The sequence below is a fragment of the Lontra canadensis genome, unplaced genomic scaffold (genome assembly GCF_010015895.1).
Source record: "Lontra canadensis isolate GAN:19392208 unplaced genomic scaffold, GSC_riverotter_1.0 scaffold331, whole genome shotgun sequence".
Classification (NCBI taxonomy): Eukaryota; Metazoa; Chordata; class Mammalia; order Carnivora; family Mustelidae; genus Lontra; species Lontra canadensis.
In genome coordinates this window covers 1-21,289 of record NW_022631325.1, presented here as the reverse complement: position 1 = coordinate 21,289, position 21,289 = coordinate 1, and the positions used below count along the sequence as shown (strand labels likewise).

Genomic DNA, 21,289 nt, shown 5'->3' with positions numbered 1-21,289 from the left:
GTCAGTCACTCTCTCTTTCTCTCACACGTAAGCACACAAGTCAGTAAGATTTCAGTCAAGTGGTGGTTATCAGTGAGCTACGTATCTATCTCTTTGGTCTGGGGAGCTTCTAAAGCGCCCCTGCTGGATGAACCCCACCCCTAGTGATTCTAGCTGAGCAGCTCCATTGTTGGGGAACAGGCCCGTGTCATCTGGAAAAACTCCCCCGAGGACAATGGTGTGTGCTGTCCCTGGTTAAGAAGAGCAGTGATACAGGGGAAATGGTTCCAGACTCTAAGAAAGCCACCGAAGAAACAAAATGGTCTCAGATGGCACGTACCATGAAAGTGACCATAAAAGTAAGCACCTAGAATTTATAGGGACCCAGATGGGATAAAAAACCGTAGTTGAGAATTCAAGGATGTTAATGTAATCCTCTCAAATTCAGTAAAAAATAAAACTGCATCTCATATACTTAAATAAGAATTTGAAAGGTCTTCTCCTCTGTTTCTTATGGAACCTAAGTTCTCAGAAAGAGGATGGCATTTCCTGAAGTTGAAGCATCATCTTCTGCCACCCATACTGGAGAACTGTTTCGTCAGATCACAGACTTCGCAAGTGAAAGTTTTTCTTTCACAGTCAAAGCGACTCTTTAAGCCACCTTCGTGGACGGTTCTGCTTATCGGCCAATTAAATTTTAGTTTCTGTCATGGAATTGAACTGTATTTACTTATTAAGTAACTCATGGATGTTCTGATGTCCTTATTCCAAGTGTCCCACCACTTGAATGAAACTGAAAAACACGGAGTTAGATGGCTCTCTCAAACTCCTCCCCATGAAGAAATATCAAGATAGAGTGACAGCAAACATTCACTGAATGCTTCTAAATAGGAACAAGAAAGACAACCCGGTGGGCACAAGGTCATTTTCCTCAGTTCCAACTCAAGAGGTGTAGGGACCAGAAGGCAAACAAAAAGGGAGATGCACATTTATTGGTCTCTGAGTTGGTACACTTCTTACATGCCGCTCTTAGAAAGACTGCCTCTCAGCATTGAATGCCAGTCTACCGTTTAAACGTATACATTCTTCATGTAACACAGATCCTAAATCCAAGCCAAGGGTTTCCGGTGCTTGACCGAAGATGGCCAACCTATTAGATATACGTGCATCTCAGGAAAAGTTCTAAGTAGCAAAATGCAAACGCACTTTCTGTATCACTCTCCATTCATCCATTTTTAGAAAACGAACGTGGGCTCTTAAATTTTAAGACTTCTAGGAAAGGCTTGACTGGAAGTCAAGAGGATAACGTGGGATACTTTCTCTATCAGCTCATCAAACAGATACAGATTCTGGCCAGCAGCTCCCTCGGTCTCAAGCCCAACCCCATGATCCGTGGCCCAGGCCCGTGTGGTGCCCGAGGTCTCGTGCATGGGTGGATCAGTCTAGCTTGCGTACAGCCCACGGACACATTAAGCGGGTAGTCAGGAAGTCATGACCATTTGGTCTTGGACTAAAATTCCTAAAAATAACCTCTTATTTCTTCAGATAAGGGAGAGATTTTGAAGAGAGAAGCTTTTTCAAACACCAAGGAATCTGTGCTGGAGAGAAAGCAATAAATACAGTAGACATCCACCAGGATCCGCAAGCCCTCAGTGTCGGCTCTCCGAGCTCCGAGCTCCCCACTAGAGCGCACGCGCACATGGCCAGCACGGGACAGGCCCGGGGTGCTTAACTGCTTCTCTGGATGAGAGAGAGACAAACAGACAGACGGATGGACAAACGCTCCCCCTCTGCAGCTGCTCTGACAGCATTTTATCAGCATCAGTCATTACTCAAGTTACAGAGACTAAGATGCAGCCAACAAGGAAGAGGAGGAAGAAATCTCTAGACCTGCCCTTCTCCCTCCCCATCGCCTTCCAGGAATCTGACACACCCTTAACCCAGAACCCCCAGAGTGACCAAAGTCCAATGGAAAGACTCATTTCTGTTGCTTCAGTTTCTTCCCCCAGATACTCACATCGATAACTTTGCTACCTTCATTCTTACTTAAAACCTTTCCTGCCCCTCTGACAAGAATCTGGGAAATAGGTGACAGAGACTTTTCGAAAACAAGCTGCTGATCTTGGGTCCGGGAAGGCTGAATATTGAAAATACTGAAATTCCACTCAGCACCACCATATATCAAAAAGGGTCCCGAAAAGGCAGCATGTCCAGCCCTGCTTACAGGACCAGCGGTTTCTGAAATGTACAGACATCTGGGTCAAAGCGTACATCCCTTTTGACAAGAGATGAGAGGTCCCATTGTTCTCATTCTGGGTCCCTGGCTTATTACCACACTGCTCTTGACCTCACTGCCGCGGGGGCCCACGCGAGGGAAGACCACAAGACCGGTCTGAGAATCTTCCACAAACCTGGGATGACAAAATAGTGGAACGGTGTGTAGGGGTCAGAAGTCCAGTCATTGTCTTCCAATTAAGCTCCACGGTTTTATCATATCAGGGTGACAAGGACTTTGTCATGCAGCATGCAGCTCAAAATGCTAATGGCAGACTAGAACAGGCAGTTGGCTGAGCTGCAGCTGCATATTAATTAAGCAATCTTAACTGACTTATATACTGCCCTCATTTAAATTTACAGTGCCATGCCTGCTAATAATCCCATTTATTTTCATGCTGTTGACTACAGAAAGCACATTAATATTTACTTTTGTGAATGGAGCTGTTATAGTAAACCATGTATGAAAAAGAGCCACTTATAAATAGAAAGTTGAGAACATTCACATGCCTTCAAGGAAGATGTTAAAAAGATGGGGATTGATTTATTAGGGCAAAATGTTTCTGGAAATTGAAGTGACAAAGACAACAATAGAAGGAAAAGCCTGTGGGCATTGCTGGGCTTTTCCTCAAAGGGGAGAGTCTGCTTGCAGTAACTCAGGGGTCCCACTTGGAAAAGAGCCCACTTTAAGTTCGGAGTTGACATTTTTTTTTCGGCTGCCACCACTCACTTGCTGTTCAGTTCCCTTTACTGTATGTGAAAGGATTCTGTTTGTATAACTCCGTTTATCCTTGTATTATCTTCCTGGGACAGAATCTTCTAGAAAGAAGAATTCGGAATTTGCACTGCTCATTTTCATAGTCTCCAAACCGTAAAAGGCACATGTGATCTGACAAATATCGAAGTACTTTTGGGAATCATCAAATGACATACTTCACATCGGGGCAATTCTGGAAATCCTGAGACATATGGTTGTCATACCTTGGATAAGTACAGCCTGTCAGATGTGAGGAGGAGATGAAGGGAAGAAGGAAAGAGGAGAAGTGAACCAAACTATGAAGACGGATGAGGTGTGAGAGAGGATACGTGTATCAAACGAGAAGAGGTTTCAAAACATTTTAGACCTCACATGGTCAGGAGAGGTGGCCCATTCAACTCTTATTATAGCTGCAAGTGACAAAAATCTGATTTCTGCAGCAAGAACTTCACTGGAGGATACAAAGTGCCTGCAATTACTGTCTGAGGAATGTGGGAGGAAATTAAATTATATGCACCTAAGTGGTCTCAGCACAATACACTTTCATGCTCAATATTAAGTTTGCCAAGCAATCCTTGGAGAGTCCTAGGAATGACTGAAATTGTGCTAATGCTTTCCAGGAGATAAGACAGCAGAGGTCATTTCATAAACCACATTTTGACCAGACCGAGAACATGAACAGAGCAGTTTTTACGTCGTGGCTGGCTTTCAACAAGGGAGCTCTAACAGCACTGCCCAGTCCTTTGAGCTCTTACCCAGAAGAAGGCTTCAAGTCGGGAGCTTTGAGGTAGCTGTCCTGGAATGTTCTCAATTTTTGGACTGAGGCTTAAGGGACTTTCCACCTCCCCTTGCCACTGTTTCAAGGCACGGACACAATCCAGCACAGATGGAGGCGCTTAAAGGGGACAGGATGGTCTGACTCCTTTTGGGCAGGAGGTGGGAAATGAAAACTCACATTTTATTCCCTGCACATGATTCAACATCTGTAACATACAGTGTTCCGGTAAACACTTATTGGCAACTATCTCATGAACATGTTAAGTCAGTCAGACTTCACCAGGAAGAGTGTTATTTTAAGGATTTAGCGAGGTATGACAGGTCTTTTCACTAAACAGTCCCATTTAGTACTTTCTAAATACTTGGGACCATCTGGGAAAGAAAAAAGTTGATCCAGACATCACACTATCAACCAGGTCAAATTCCAAACGATGTAAGAATTCAACATTAAACTTTGAAGCCATAAGAGTACTAAAATAAGTCATCTCAGAATGGAGGAAGACTTTCTAATGTAGACTCAAAATCTGGAAACCAACAAAGAAGTTTATGGGGAAATTTGAGTATATGGTGTCAAAGAAACAGCATGAATATAGTTCAGAGACAAACCACAGATGAGGAAAAAAAATATCTGCAACCCTGATTGCTGACAGTCATCTCCCTCGATTAGAAAAAGACCAACAATGCAAAGGAAAAATGAGCAAAAGACCTACAGTTTAGGGCAAAAGAAACACAAAGGACATTAACATGAAAGGTACTCTGCCTCACTCATGATAAGAGAAAAAACAGTCCAACTATACTAACGCACCATTTTTCCCCCCACCCATGAGGTTGGAAAAAATCACCCCCATTTGACAACACACGGTGGTGGGTAAGGTGTAGGGAAACAGGGATCCCTGTGTTGCCGAGAGAAGCCGCCCTGCGTATGGCACCAAGGAGGGCAATTTGGTGCCATCCATCAAAATTACAAATGCCTATCGCTCCTGACACAGCCCATTTCCTGACTCTATCCTACAGACAGATCTCTCCACTTGCATAAGGACATCAAGTTATTCACCTTGGTACTGCTTGTAATAACAAAAGACTGCGAACAACCCAAATGACAGCCATACGGGATTGCTGAAATAAATCAGGACAACTATACAGAGGAATAGTGTGCTTCCATGAAAAAGAATGAGGAAACCACAGACACCTAGAGAAAAGTTGCATTAAGTCAAACAAGCAAGGTGTAAGACAGTAGACACAGCGTTCTACCGTGTGAAAGGTCTGGGGATAGAGGTTCCTATTTGCTCACACAGCCCGCCCCCAATGTCCGGAAGAAGGATGACAAACCAGCAGTCGAGGTTACCTATTTGTGGGAGTCAGCTGGGTAGATGGAGTCAGGTGGGTGGGTGACCAGATGGAGATGGAGGGGTATATAGAATATTAAGCTCTTTCATTTTCAAGTGTGTCAAGTATGACCTATGCAAAATTTGTCAATTACTGTGTTTTTGAAAAAATACTTGGGTCTGATTTTTTTTTTTTTTAAAGATTTTATTTATTTGACAGAGATCACAAGCAGGCAGAGAGGCAGGCAGAGAGAGGGGGTGGGAAGCAGGCTCCCTGCTGAGCAGAGAGCCCGATGCGGGGCTCGATCCCAGGACCCTGGGATCATGACCTGAGCTGAAGGCAGAAGCTTAGCCCACTGAGCCACCCAGGCGCCCCTGGGTCTGATTTTTATTTATTTTTTTTCCTTCTCTGTTCTGGAGGGAGATAATCAGCTGTCACTTCTTGCAGCCTGTGTCTGGCCTTCACGGGCTCTGTCCATGTGCTGACTACACAGGCATCCCCCTCCCGCTGTGGGCGGGGACTGTTCAAGGCAAGTGAGGTCAGACCAAACGGGCAAATGGCTGTTAACCTGGGGTTTATGTGCACAGACTTTACAACAGCAACTGTAACTGTCTGGAGGGTTGCTATTCAGGCAGTTTTGGGGGCTCTTCTCCTGATTCCTGCCACATTTTGGACAGGATGCAGACCAGGACAGGAAATGAGAGTGGACAGAAAGAGGCCATGGCAGGAGATGAGAGGCTGACGGCCCTGTTTCCCGGAAGCACCTGCAGCCTGGTAGAGGAGGGCGGGGCCCTTGTTCTCTGGGAGGCTTTTTATAGAGCAGCAGAGGACAGAACTGGGTCAGGAGGCTGCTGCCAAGGCTCCTGGGATAAAGAAGGAGGGAGGAGAGGGGAGAGTGAGCTGGTGGTCTTCAGCACACACAGTCGTCAAGAGGAACGAGGAACTGTAGGCTCCGGAGGAATAGAGAATGGCAGGGCAACCGCCTAGGGAATGGGGGCGATCTGAGCCCCTGGAGGACAGGATCTCTCCCGGGCCCACTCTTCATCATGGATTGATTAGCAAAGCCCATCCAGCAGTGAAGAGAAGGGGCGCCGCTCAGGACTCAGACTACCACGGGGCCGTCCCACCTCAGCCACCCAAGCTGCGGAGCCCAGACAAGTAACTTCTCAGAGTCTCTGTCGTCCAATCCTCTGGGTGGGGAAATTTATTACAGGCACTAAGCACTTCACATGTACTCCACCATTTCCTCTCCGCAACAACCCCATGAAAAGGAACTATCACTGGACCTACCCTTAGATGATGACAACAAAAAAGTCTTAAATGGCTCAGAGGGCTTTGTTCAGTTGCTTAAGGTCCCACAACTGGGAAGAGGTGGAGCCACGGTGAGAACCTGTCTCTCCCTGAGCCAAGGTCTGTCTGTCTTTGCTACTACATGATCAACAAAGTAAAGTAAAATATGGGATTCATAATCAGGTGGATTGTACAAACACTTGGAGCTTTCCAAGACAGTACTTAACTTCTAGATCTAAATGAAAGTCATCATCCTCTCCCCAAGCTTCCGGCACTCAGAAGTGGAGAAGAAACCAGAGAGACTGGGCAGCTTGAGACAAAATACACCCTCTTAGGAACTAAAATACATTTGTAATAAGCCATTCCCACATCTGGGGCTAGGAACGTAAATCAGAGTTAACCACAGGCCACCTAGCTGTGGCATTGTGTCTGAAGAGAACCTAGAATTAGATGGGCGTTATCTCTGTGGGGCCTGCGAGCTGAGCCACTCTGTACTGTGTTACAGTCAGAAACACATTATGATAGACTGGGCACGAATACTAGGCATTTACATGATGTTGAAGGTACCTTCTAAGACTAGAACTTGGGATTGAGCTAAAGCTATGCAGAGGGGTTTCTTGTTTCACTTGTTTCACTTTTTACCACTGGAGTTTTGGAAACAGATTAGAACACTGAAGTAAAAAGTAAAAAGATCTTAGAAAGAATAATTACATTACCGGTGTCTGCAGTTACCCCTTTTCCCTACAAGGCCCAAACCATACCATGTAGCTTAAGAGGATAGATCATAGAATTTCTCATTCATCTTCCACAGTTCTTGTACTCTACCTTCTCAGATCTCCTAAGTATACCTGATTAGAGTTGATGGGTATCTAAAATTTTATCTCAATGATCTGACTTATCCTCAACCAAGGCAGATGAATCATTCCATGTAAAAACTCTAAGGTAAATACTATAAATTTGTTCACTGAAAGTAATAAACTACTCACAACACAGTATTAGGGAATTATCATAATTGGCAATATTAAATATTAATTATCATATTAAGTAGAGTTTGTATAGATAAGTCTTATACAAATATTATCAAGAGGCCATGTGGGGTGATTAAGATCACATGATCAGGACTTCTAAAGGTTTGCTGTAAATCATTCCAGGACAATTTTTCCCAGTATTTGAGCCACGTAGAACGCGTGTGCTTTCATTTTTAAAAAATTTCACTCTTACGGAAAAACATGTCCTTTATCCCCATTTCCTACTCTTCTTCCTCAGCTTATGTATACATTTAGATTTCTAAAAGATATTTTTCACTTGTAAGGCTAAATGCATGCATTTTTTTTATAGCTCTGAAACATGCAAACATCTGAAATTTTGGAAAGATAATGGATGCAACTGACATACAGACACACCAACATAGAACATTCCAGTATGTCCCCTTCTAGAAATAAACACCCCCCCGCCCCGAAACCGCCAAATAAAGCAGAGCAAGCACACGCGGGACATACTTTCATTGCTACCAGCTACCCGCAAGCCATGTTGGTATTTGTAATTCTTACTTTTGGGAGTTGGGGTAAGACAGGTAAGTTGCAGCACTGTGCTGTCTACAGGACTTTCATCCCCAGAGCAACAAAACAAAAATCCAGCAAGCCAGTCCCAGCCAAAGAGGCATCCCCCGCTTAAGCTTGACCGCCCCTCACCTGCTCCCCTTCTCTCCTCTCTCCCCAGAAGAAGGCACTTCACGGAAACGTCTGGGAAAGCCCTTGGACTTTACTTTGTTACACCCTCTAAACAGACAAAAAACAAAAGAGAACAGGTAGAGAAGACAGTACTTTCAATCGACCACCAAGAGTTCCACATGAATGCCCTCCCTCCCACCTAATACAAACATACCCACCATCGGTCCGAATTTGGGGCATTTTCAAAAGAGAAAGCTTACACATAAAGGGGACTGGGTTTATCAAGTTTTTTTTTGCGGTTCCTTAAGGAATAGGACAATGGGAACTTTGCTCTTAAAAGTGGTGGTTACAGGTTGGAAACCCGTAGGACTCCTGGTGTTGATGGTAGGTAAGGCTATCTCAAATCCAATCATGACTGGATTTTCCCATTCATACATCCAACCTTCCACCTTTGGGAAGATCCTTTGGCAAATGCAATCATTTAAGACACCATTAAAGTCAACAGAACTCAGCAAGACTGTCCTAAGGATCATCTGAACCTCCCCTCTGTCTGTGGCAAATGTATGTGAATGTGGTGTCTTTAGACCAACCAGGGTCTTGTCTTCTCCCCAGGCATGCCTCTCCTCTCCGGACACTTCCCAGATTCACAACCCAGACTGGGGAATTGGAGGGAAGCCGTCATCGAGTTACATCTATGTACCTGGTCTGACACTCAGTTTCCCTGTAAAACTTAATAACAGCAGCATCTGAGTCTTGTTTCTAGCTCCTGAAAGATAAATTTTTTGTTCCACGGCAACACTGGAAGGTGTTTGCTCAATTATATTTATTTCCCTAATAACCTAGGCTATAGGGTTTCACACTGGAATGATTCCTATTCTTTCCAAACTCTGTTGACAGAACAGCAAAGGCAGACTTGCTACAAAGTTCTCTTTCATTGGAAGTTCTGTTGAGCCTGACTCACAACTCTGAATTCAGGTGTGTGATTCCCAAAAGCTGGAGAGCTTTTGATTCACCTGGTACTTTTTACTCTGGGATGAACATCCTTGAATTCTCAAGCGTTAGATTTCTCTTATCTTTTAATACTACCTTTCATTTATTTTGATAATCATTAGCCTCTATATTGGGTAAAAGTGCTTGGCACATGAACCAAAATTTGGAGAAGCCGAAAGCTGGGAATAGGATGTAAAAAGCCTGTGTGGGTCAGGGTCGGGGGCAGGGAGCCCGCTGTAATTCAGAACTCCCTGTCTCCCTCTGTTGAGAACATTCTGGAACTACAACTGTCCTCCAAACATCACGAACGTACTCGGTGCAGTGATGAACATTAATCTGAAGAAATCACGAGCGTGTTGGAGTGTTTTTGCAAATCTTCATAGAAACTTGAAATTTGCAGCTTCCTAAAATATTTAGACTTCTTCTCAACCCTTAGCCTTACTCTGAATTCTGCCAGATTCACTCTTTCGGGAATTTTGGAGCTGAGCCGGCTATCTCCGCAGCTTTTCCTCACACACAATCACAGGCGCTTAAAACTACCACCCGTAAACTGACAACACGTCGCTGAGAAGCAAATGCCACAAAACCAATAACTAATATCTGGAATAATTGCGGGGGCCACCCAAGCAAGCCCACAGGCCAGACACAAGCCATCCTGCGAGAGAGGACACCTCATTGTGAGAAACCCGAAGACAGGTGTTGGTTATGTAGCAAGAGACTCCACACAGGAGCTTCCCTTTCCTGAAAAGTCAGTTTGCTTTTAAAAAAACGTATCCATCCATTTCCTCCTTAACAGAACCAATCCCTTCTTTTCAGTGTCATAGAGTATGTTTAAATGGCAACCTTCAGCAGTGAATCTCTCCCTGCTTTTGTCTAATGACTACATGTTAGCCTGTTCCAAGAGCTTCGACTGGCATCTCAGGGCCAACTCGACAGCAGGGGGCCGGTTACTATAACAACTGACAGTTCTTGTGAATTCTGAAAGGCCCCCGAGTAGCCATTTGGGAAACGGTTATCGAGCAGAAAGTTGCCTGGGATCGGCAGCATTAGCTGACACGTGACCCAGATCCCCGGCACGCAGCTGCAGGGGCAAAGGAAAAGCAGTGCCCACCTCAAGGAACAGCTGGGGACCTCAGACGGCTCCCCACCCCCATGCCATTTAGTGTCTCAGAGCAAAGAGAGCTTAGCATCGCCATATCATCAACCCGAGCCCTCCAAGGCAAGCCATACTTTGCAATCATGCAAAGCGCTTTAGCTCTCCCCACTGGCTTGACACATTGTCAGGATTTGATGGGTTGAATCATAAAAAATTATTCCTGATTAAAAAAAAAAAAAATCCTGAACTATGGCCACAGATACAGGTTCCAGAAGGGGGTGAGGGACATGGGCAGTCACCAGTTTTAAAAGAAAAAGTGATGCCTGGAATACCAGGGGTGCCTTGAGCAGTCTGTTTGCAGAAGAGATAAAGGTGATTGCACAAAGCTGCCACAAAGTGTGAGCTGGAAACCTGGATTTTTCTAGACTTGGTTAAAGCATATAAACCTACTCTTCGTTCCCATTCCCTTCCACACACAAGCCACCTAAGAGCACACTGGACTAACCCAGTGCCTTTGCACAGGCTGAATCCCCTAGCAAAGCATGATTCTACGCACAAAAGGAGATTTTATGGGGCGCCTGGGTGGCTCAGTGGGTTAAAGCCTCTGCCTTCGGCTCAGGTCATGATCTCAGGGTCCTGGGATCGAGCCCCACATTGGGCTCTCTGCTCAGCAGGGAGCCTGCTTCCCTCTCTCTCTGCCTGCCTCTCTGCCTGCCTCTCTGCCTACTTGTGATCTCTCTGTCAAATAAATAAATAAAATCTTAAAAAAAAAAAAAAAAAAGCAGACTTTATTTTGCCTGGACAAGGGGCTGTGTGACCACATCTCCCCTCTGGCAATATGGATCTTGCAAGGACCCAAGTGCCCCGCTGTCAGCGCTGACACAGAGCTCTGCAGAGCACTTATGGCTGCTCTCTGTTCTGTGAAAATCACAGCTCAACATCCTCTCCTCCAAGGAGCCTTCCCTGGCTCGGTCTCATTCCCACCCTGCCCTGGCAGTGGTCAGAGCCCATCCCATTCTCCCTAAGTCACAACTAAAACTCAGGGGAACCCAAACGCAGGGGACAGCCAGGGGAGGGTAGAGACGGACAGGCTGGCCAGCAGGTGCCCCTCTCCCCCAAAAGATATCCCCATGGTTAGCTCTATCCAGCCCACTAATGCCACAGGAGAAGGTGGCAACAATGTTGCCACCTCACCCAATTTATCAGGAGAACCCAGACAGTTGGAGTTTTAAGTAACATCTTCCAATTTTCTAAACAATTCAGATTTTTGAAAACCATGGGTCAGCTAAGTAAAATAAGTCTGGGACCTGCATTTTGGATTACCTTCCTTTACCTGCTCATCTCCCCCATTAGCCTACAAGCTGCCTGAAGACAGGAACTTGGTCTTCTTGCTGAATCGCCCGGGCCTGGCACAAACCAGATGCCAGCCATAAAGGGTCTCACATCAACACAACAAAACCCTAGATTTAAATACTTCTAAAACACACCAGCTCTGTGATCCTGGGCAAGTCATTCCCCTTCTGGACCCAGTTTCCTCCTTTGGGAAGAAGGTGATGCAGTCCGGACCCCTTAGCTCCCACCCAGGTCTGCTAGGAGGATGAAATAGAATGTTTGCTTTGTATAGATTCCACAATTACTGGTTACCGTGATAAGTATTTATGATCACAGTCACATGCATGGGAGACAGCACTCTTAATGGCATCTGTCGTCTCCTTTGTGACTTCCCTGGGTTGGGGGGGGGGGGGACAAATGCTTAGACTGAGTGCAGTCATCGGGGTAAAGCTGGAAGCGCTGGCTGCTAGAGCAGATGCGTGGAGAGCCTGGTCCTGTGCTCACGGCTGCTCTGTGGGAATCCAGGAGGGATCCCTGCTCCAGAGGGGCACGTGTGCGGTCTCTCTGTGATCAGGAGAGGGGTATCACCACCTGCCTCCACTCAACATTCACATGCATCTGTTTTCTGGAGCCTCCATTATACTAGCATGACACCCCCCACCCGCAATTTGGGGTCTGCATCCCCTCTGATTTATTAAGCTGTCTCCCACTGAACATCCAGGGAAGCAAAAAAAAAAAAAAAGGCAACATAAACAAAACTCACCTGTTTTTGTGAATGGCATTCTCAATGAGGAGGCACCAGCACATGGCAAAATTTCTCCCGGTGTAAAGGTGGGAGTAAAAGAGACCTTTTCCCCTCTGCCTGTGAGGTGAAATTGGTGTTGACTGATCTGCCACAGAATTTACAGATGGCTCAGTCATGTGCTGAAGGGGGACAAACATTTCTCAGATCAGATCGTGAAACCTTCCTAATACCCACTAACAAACCTGGGTTGGATGCTACAATAACCACTTAAGAGTTTCCAGTTTTCGGCTCCAGAGTCCATATGGTTGACTAAGTCCTATTTCAATCAGAGAATTAAAGCTGCCCTATGGGGATGTTTGGGTGGCTCAGTTGGTTAAGCGTCTGCTTTCAGTTCAGGTCACAAACCCAGGGTCCTGGGATCGAGTCCTGCATTGGGACCCCTGCTCAGCGGGGAGCCTGCTTCTCCATCTCCCTCTGCTGCTCCCCCTGCTTATTGCTGTCAGATCAATAAGTAAAGTCTTAAAAAAAAAAAAAAAATAAAGCTGCTCTACATTTCTGGAAAGTTTTTCAAGCTAGAATTATGGTCAATGAGATGCTCAAACTTGACATGAAAGTAATATAGCACTGATCAGCTGGTATAAGAAAGAAAACACAGGTTATCTGATTCAATATCACAACTTACTCCGTTTCTCAAACCCTTGAAATTATAGTTGGTCCTGTAAAGTTTTCTTCCACATGACTTGGCAAATGCAAACCATAGAATTTTTTTTTTTCTTTTTAAACAAACATGCTATCAAAACAGGCTGTGGAAAGAAGTAAATGCCTTTGGACATGCTACTCCTCATTTAGGCAAAATAAGCTCATGATTAAGAAAGTGGCTGGGCTCAAATCCAGGATCCACCAAAAATTAACAGTGACTTGGGCATGTCACCTGATTTCACCAGTTCTTGGTTTTCTGAGCTGCAAAATGCAGGAATTCCTAGGATTTGAATGCTGATCAGGTGGCAACGTCATCCGCTAAGCACACACACAATATGGTGAAGATTTGAGAAAAGATTCTTGGCTATAAGGCCTTAAGAGATATGAACTCATTTTAGGTGTGCAATTTTGCTTAGAGAGAAAAAAGCTAACTTCAGAGCAATTTTCCTCAAGGTCACAGGAAAAACAAAATTCTAAATGACTTGTCCATACTCCCAGTTCTCCGTGGACACCAAGGGCTTGCCGCTTAGTAGCCAAGCGATGCTACAAAGCAGGGTAATGAACAAGCTGTACCCCAGGCACAGTGTCTGGGCCGTCTGCACAGAGCTCTTCGCCCAGCCTCTACCTCAAGTTATGCAAATCAGAAAAAAACCTTCCAAAAACCTTCCTCTCCTTCCTGAGTGGCAGCAGCTGTGCGTCTCCCTGTCTTTTTAGGAACGTCAGCACACTGGTGCCATGTAAACAGCTTGTCTTGGTAAGACAGGGGATCTGGAGCTCTTGGAATGAGTTTCTGACTGTTAGAAACTCAAAAGGTACCTTTTGTTTTCATCCTGAGTAGTAAGGCCGAGATGGCAGACTTCAAAAACTACTCGATTTAGGGCTTCTTCCTCATTTCTATAGATTCTTACAGCTCTGAACCATTGCACGGTGGTTATGGATTACAATATTTAAAAGGCACACTCCCAGCACCGTTTGCAAGAGGACACAAACTGTGACTATTGATTTCATCTTTATCAGCTGCCCTACAACCCCAGCCTTTGCTCCAAAACATTTTGCATGCATTTCTTGCTAGCCTCATAGCGACTTCTGCATGGTTAGGGATTTAGGTCACTATAGCTCTTCAATGCAGATCCTCGTAAGGAGCTCTTAAGAACTGTGACATCCTACCTGTGATATCTGAGCTCAGAAATTAGGTTCTTCCCCAGACCCATGTTGCTACCTGTAAAGTCACTGCTCAAATAGTCCCCAGTGGGCCTCTATGAATCTTCTAGTTGGGGAGGCAGTATAGGAAACAGGTCCCTACCATATTTTCTAGTTTGGGCCAAAGGTGGAGTAATGAGACTCAACTAATGATTGACCTCCAAAGTTGTTCCTTCAAGGAAACTCACTCTTTGCTAAATGATGCCAGTGGGTCTGAATTATGAAGGATACTTCCGGCCACTCAAGCAACATCCATGTACTCTCCACCTTAGCCTGTGTCCTTGGGGCTGGGTGACCCTCTCTGGCCCATGGTGAACAAATGCAACTGTGGGATTCCAGTTCTGGGTCATGCGGTTGAAAACAAGGTGCCTCCTTGATTTTTCTACCCTGTGGCAGCCATTTGGGAAACACATGTCCCAGGAAGAGAGGCTACAGGTGGAAGAGGGCTGCGCAGCTCCATGAGACTACACACAGGTGACAAGGAACCTTCGAGTGGTGAGACCACGAGGGTGTTAGGGTCCATCTACGGAGGCTCATGCAGCCGATCCCGAGTGAAGTAGGCTGACCATGGGGCTTCAGAGAGGGCCGGGTGGTGGGTCAGTCATGCCTCTAACCTAGTTACTTAGGGACGGGCTCCTCCAGAATGGCCTCTAGGCTCATTGGGAGTGCCAAAGGAACCTATCTCATTAACCTTTCCTTTTTTGGCCCAAAGCGGTTCTCCTCAGTTGGTTCACCTACATTTACACTATATTTAGCTCCAGACACGTGACTTTTAGCTATTTCTAGGATAAATACTTGGCACTACTGGTATTCAAAAGAATGAACTCTAGATGGAACTTCCAAAAGCTATTTTCAAGCAATGCTTTGAGCAAGGACCCACTATCAGAAAGTGAATAACTACACACGGGTTACACTTAGGGGATAGCATTTGTTGAGGTCTGTCAATCCGAGGCTATTAGAGAACAACTTTTTAGGCACACCAGGACCCAGAATTACAATCTGATTTCTCCCGAAGTCGGGGGGTAACAGAGCCACTGTGGCTTACTTGCCACCTGCCAGGTCCTGGGTCACCCTCTCCCTCAGAAAGCCCAAGGGACACGTTTCTTAACTGTTTTGCAGATGGAGAAGCTGAAGGTGGTAGAGTCGTTTTGTCAAAGACCCAGCTCCTCTGTCCTCTGTCCCCCCTTGGCCCCTCTCCTAGGGGGCCCTTTTCAAAGCTCTTATTTTAATTCTAGTGAGTTAGCAGAATAGTGTTCTATCCATTTCAGGTGGACCGTGCGAAGATTCAACACTTCCACACATCAGCCTGTGCTCCTCCCGACGTGGGCACATCCTGAAGCAGACCACTTCCTCATCACTGCCCTCCACTGGGATACACCAGGACATGCACCAGGAACCTGCTGTATATCTGGGCACTATATACCTGAGCTCTCTTTCTATATATATAAAAAAATTTATATTTGTTTGTTTTGAACCTCCTAAATACCCATTTTCACCCCTTTGGGAATAACTACACCCCTGCTAGTGACACCTACTTGGAGGCCATGGGTAGTGAACGCCGGAACCGGCTCCAAATCCAGCCTGGGTGCCTCCAGGCCTGTGCTGCCCCCTCAGCCCTACATAGCACAGCTGCTTTCTCCCGTTGCCTTCCTGTCACGTGGTTTCTGTATGCCTTTCCATCCTGCTTCAGAGAAGGTACATATCCCTTCAGATGGCACCCAGAACCTTCAGGGTCTGGCTCTTTCCGTCCCCATACTCTGCTCCAGGGACGCTGGACACGGGGACGCGCTTACGACTGGCCGGCTTCTCTCCACACCTGTACACCCTCTTACTAGCTTCCAGTTGCTTGCTCTCCAAGACCCAGGGTGGACATCAGCCCTCCAGGGAGCTTTCCCTGATCCTGCCACCCCCTCTCTAGGCCTGGATGAAGTCCTACCTTTGTGCCAGCACAGCACCCTGGATTCCAGCCTCCATTCTCTATGCTCCATTTTATGGACTCGTCTGCTTCCCCCAACTCTTGGGAGAAAGCTCATCCCCTGATCCCCAGGCCCAGCATGATGGGCAGCAGGCATGACTTCACGGCACGAACAGAGAAGGTGCATGGGGGTCCCGTGCCCAGGCAATCTTAGAAACCACTTTCACCTTTCTTCGACAACGCGATGGTTCTCAACTGCTGTCTGCCGGCTCTAGAAATCCTGCAGCTGAGATGGGACTGGAAGTGGCCCGTTGTTCCTCTCCATGGCCCACGCATTCATGGCACCGCAGTCCTCACGGAGACCCTGAGGCTGACCAGACTGAGCTCCGGTGCCTATCTTATGCCTTTCCTCCTACTTGACTGCATCATTCTCTGCCATCCAAGTCTTTTTTCTCAGCGGAAGTCCCTCCCCTTCTCATTCCAATCTCCCAGTGTGGACACGGGCTGCTTCTGTCTGCCTGACACCTCCATCCGGTCCCCTTTCTGGGCTTTGAGGGTCCCTGGGGAAAACCTCCCTTGTGCACTCTCAGTTCATGGGGTTTACGATGGCAAAGACCTCACTTCTGGGCTCCAGAGTTCATCTCAGAGCCAGGTCTGACCAAAGTCTTTACTCCCTCAGCTCCAGAAGGTTCTAGGGGTGAACAAATGACCTGAGTCTGCTAAGAGACACCATCTGGGGATTTAAGCGGGATGGTTAGGGAAGAGAAATTCCCTTTCTACCGGGATGGGAGGGTGCAGGTCTGACATGGGCCAGAGGCCACCATGTGGAAACAGAGGGCCACAGAGAAAAGCCAACACAGGGAGAGCGGACACTCGAGACAAAGGGAGTGACAAACACAGGAACACAACCCAAGCCGAGCCCTTCTATCCTCATTCCATCTCATCCGTCTAGGTGGGCCTGATGCTCCAAACTGTTCCACTCCATGAATCAATGGATTCTTTTTTCCCCCCTTGTGCTTAAGGCACTGTGAAATAGATTTTTGTAAATCCCAACACGGTAGATGGGAATACTGCACACTGCTTAGCCCATAGTGGGCCTTCCACAAACCTTAGTTCCTCTACCTTCCCTGGTCAAAGCTGGCAGGGGAGGCTCACAGGAAGGTGGTGGCACAATAGGCCTGCTAATCCCACCTCTGGTTGTCTTTGCTGAATATCGGTCCTGCTCAGCTTTCACAGTATTTAGGTGGGAGACCGGCACCTTGATGCTTCAGTAAGGTTATGGATTCTAGAGTGAAGAGGACCCATGGTCAAAACCAGGGTCCACCACTTCCTATAGGACCTCCAGGAGCTCCCAGCTCCTCATTCTTAAATGGGGATCATAGTAGTCCCTGCCCTAAGGTTTCCTCAAAGAATCACAGGAGATGGTACCATTTGAGCACTGGGCATGGTGCCCGGCATGTAAAAAGGGAGCTGGGAAACATCAGCAAGCATGAACACCATAGGACAAGGGCACACTGGTAGAGAAAAAGAAATCAGAGAGCTCAGGTTTCATTTCTACTATCTCATGAGCTCATTCGACGGCAGCATCAATGACTCCAACACACTCAGGAACGAGCATCGTTGCAAAGGGTCAGCCCTTGGTTGTAGAAACGGCCACCACAGTGAGCTGGTTTGAAACTCCAGGTACACACCTGCCACTGAGGACAGAACCCAGAAGGCTTTCGTCAGCCTCAATGCCCAGCTTAGGTCACCTCTGTCTGGCAATCCCCCACTCTCGCTGTGCTTCAGAAGGCAGGGGAAGGGCATCACGGTCCTAGCTTCACACCTGTGTCGCCAACGGGAAATGCTCTTAACCAGTTTTCTGTGTGGGCTCCCCAGTGCCTCCTGCTTGCGCATTAACAAGAAACAAAAAAGTCGGACAGAAAATAGGTCCTTGTCTCCTCTCGGCTGTTCTCGTGCTTGGCCAACTCATCCATCCTAATACTAATTCAATTTTACTTCCAACCAGAAGAATGTTCTCCTTCATATTCCCTTTTGTGGACCAGCAGGAAGAGTCTATAAATGCTCGTATGCCGAGTCCACTGATGTTCAAACTTCTGGTTACTAAAAACCAAGCTTGGGATATATCCAAACTGGTAAAATGTAGGATAGAAATCATATATTTTATACATCCAGTATTATTCAAAACATTTTCTGTTTAAACCAAATTTTTTGAAAGTATAAACGGTTGTCATTTTCTAATGGGAAAATGCCTCTTGAATGTAAGGGTCTCAAAGTTCTCGTTACAGTATTACACAGGCCCCTAACGTAGCCTGTCGTGCGAGTTTTGGCTGGCCTGGTCTCCATGGATGCGCGGCCCCACAGCCGCTGTTCATAGGGATCTGTTCTTGGGTGGGCACAGGACTGAGGTGGGCCTGTCAGAAACAGTCCTGAGGTTTTTGCTACAGCTGCTCAGGGCAGGAACTTGTTCACGTCAGGGCTGCTGAGCGATTGATCGTGCCGAGCCCGGGGTCAGCTGTGCACACTCTCTGCTGTGCTGTGTAGAGGGTCTGCGATTAAAACCATGTAACGGTATGACGGAGCAGAGCCAAGAGAGGAGCCTGCAGACCTTTACTTACTTGCATGTGTTCAGTTAAATCCATGTCAGGCAGCTTCCCACTTACCAGTGGGCTCCAGACCAATGTCTGTTTGCAAACCACCCTGTTCTAGAGAAGGCACAAGAGGGAGGGGAGTCTAGTATTCCCAGGCTCACCCCTAAACCCCAGGAAATTCATGATCTTGCTGGTCTGTTGTATTCATAGAGCTACAGCTGCCGTCAGACACCCGGGGAAGCTGGGGATGAGCCCTTCCTTATCGCCTGGTTCTACTGAATGGAGAATGGGCCCAGAGACCCACAGCCCTTCTGCCAGCAGATTCTGTCGGTCCCACCTTCAAAAGAGGTCTAAATCCAACGGATTCCTACCACCTGCACTGCTACCCCCTCGTCACCTCCCTCTGGACTTGTTTCATCTCCCAGCTGGTCGCCCTGGTACTGCCCCTGATCCTCTTCAGGCTTTTTGCAACACAGCAGCTAGGTAATCCAGAAGTCAGATCACAACACAAGTCTATTGCAAACCCTACTTATCTCAGGGTGAAAGGCAGTGTATTCAAAATGGCCCATAAGGCTGTACCTGACATGACTCCCTTCTACCCCGTCTCTTCCTGACCCTCTCTCCTACCACTCTTCCCCATGCTCACCTGCTCCAGCCACACTGATCTCTTAGCTCTTCCTGAAATGCGCCAGGCACACTCCTGCCTCAGGGCCTTTGCACATGCAGTTTCTTTTGCTTGTTACCTGCCCCCAGTGAAGCCCATCTGACTCCCTCTCACTTTAGGTCTTTGCTCAAATATCACTTGCCATTTTAGGGCTTCCTTAACTACTTGGAATACTCAACCCAAGTACCAGAAGGCCCCTCCCCTTTCCAGATTTAGTTTTCTCCATTACACACTTACTATCACTTTAAGTATCACATATCTTACGTACTTTGCTTATTGCCTATCTCCAGTAAGCTCCAGGAGGTAAGACTGTCTGGCACATAATAGGAGCTCAAAATTAACAGAGTGAATGGTAAGAGGGAAAAAAAGGATGGAAACAGGACACCTGTTTGTCACAGAGGACGCTCGTTCAAGGGCAGAAGTTTCTTAGAGCAGCTGGAGAGGTGAGACCCAACCAAGTGGGCCAGCCTGCCTCACTCAGTTAAGCTGCCTCAGAGAACGTAGCTGGAAAACAGAACTTTTAAAGAGAAGCTGCAAGCAGACTTCCCAGGGGAACAGTGAGAACCAGTTCAAGGACAATGATAACTCAGGGAGGACTTAAAAATCAGCTGTTTTTATACTGTGGGTAATAAATGCCACATAATGTGCTCAATGTTTCCCTATCACCTGATTTCCAGCAAATGGCTTTCACAAACATCTTAAAGTAAAGAAGGGTCATTATGCAGATACAACAAAGTGAAATATGGCCCTGGAGAACCTGGAAATGCTAGGAAACTTACTCATTTTGCAGGTTCAGGAACTAAAGCTTAAGGGGGAAATGGGGTTTGAATCCACCAAGTATCAAGGCTGGGGTCTGAATGTGGAGGTCCACGATTCCCAGGCAAAATCTCCTTTGGCTTTCAGTCATAACAGCTCCGCCTAAGGGCCTTGATCTCAATCGTGGCTCTAGCCCACCAGCAGCTTCCAGATAAAGCAGACCCCCCAGATGGTGACCCCAGACACACTCCAGCTGCCTTGCCTTACTGAATGAGAAGCCCTGGGCTTCCCTGCCCCACCGCCGGCCCCGCCCAGGGCAGTGTGCTTAGAGCAGAACCTAGCCCCCCCCACATCCCCTCTGTAGGTACAGCCTGGCTTACTCACCTCCAGTAAACTAGCACAGCGATGAGAAGGATGAGGCACACGAAGGTCAAGGCTGATACCACAATCAGAGGGATGATCCACTCCATCCTCCCTGGAGAAGGACGGCTTATCATTCCCGAGGTGTTCTTTTCTGCTGCAAAGAGAAACCACGGCAGTCAGAAGACAGGGGCGAGGGGGAACGGGGAGCCAGAGTAAGACACAGAGCTCTGTTCCACTTTGGGGTGGCTTCCAGGGGATGGGGCTGCCTGTTTGGGCTATCCTAGGACAAGAGGGGCAATCAGCAGCAGGCACCATTTCCTACCGAGTCCCAGACCAAGCCGGGCTTTTTCTCTAATGGCCAGTGGGAAGGACTCGCAGACGGAGGCCAAGATGTTCTCGCAGAGAGTTGCATAGGAGAGAGACATCCAGCTCCACTCCAAGAACATTACGACCCAGAGCGGCTTCTGGATACAATGAAGAAATGTGTTCTGTCCTGAATGCAGCATCACACTTGCCTCAGGAAAGGGACTGGAGTGGTGGTGGGAGGTGGCTGGGAGGCTCTCAGGTTCCCCAGCGCCAAGGCCGGAGGAAAGGCAGGACGGGTTTTGCTAAGATAACTGGCTGTAACCACAATGGTTCTATTCTTTGCCTGCTTTGCACCCCTTGCCCCTTCCTCTAGTACCTGCCCCCACTTCTGTTTGGGGAAAGCACCTCTCCCTAAAAGATAAAGTTGTAGTGGGACAATCCTGCAAGCATGGGGCTCCCAGGCTCCCTGGCAAGGGTTGGGGGCGGGGGGCGGGGGGCGGGAACGGGACTCTGGGTAGGGCTGCCGCTCTCCCCCCTGGGGTCCCAGCCAGCTACTTAT

The 21,289-nt window shown here is 47.2% G+C and overlaps 1 protein-coding gene across 2 annotated transcripts in view; it reads right to left on the bottom strand.

Annotated features, from left to right (window-relative positions):
- Positions 1-20,885, bottom strand: part of LOC116862794 (receptor-type tyrosine-protein phosphatase gamma) — an 81,163-nt gene extending 60,278 nt beyond the window's left edge. The window contains exons 1-3 of one of the 2 annotated variants that reach the window (XM_032850200.1): positions 20,747-20,885; positions 20,446-20,578; positions 8,095-8,181 (exon numbers count right to left, since the gene is read on the bottom strand). In XM_032850200.1, the coding sequence (XP_032706091.1) occupies positions 8,095-8,181; positions 20,446-20,578; positions 20,747-20,870 (344 nt within the window). In that variant the 5' untranslated portion in view covers positions 20,871-20,885. The remainder of the gene's footprint in view (positions 1-8,094; positions 8,182-20,445; positions 20,579-20,746) is intronic. The other variant, XM_032850201.1, reaches the window with a different exon arrangement.
- Positions 20,886-21,289: the final 404 nt, after the last annotated feature.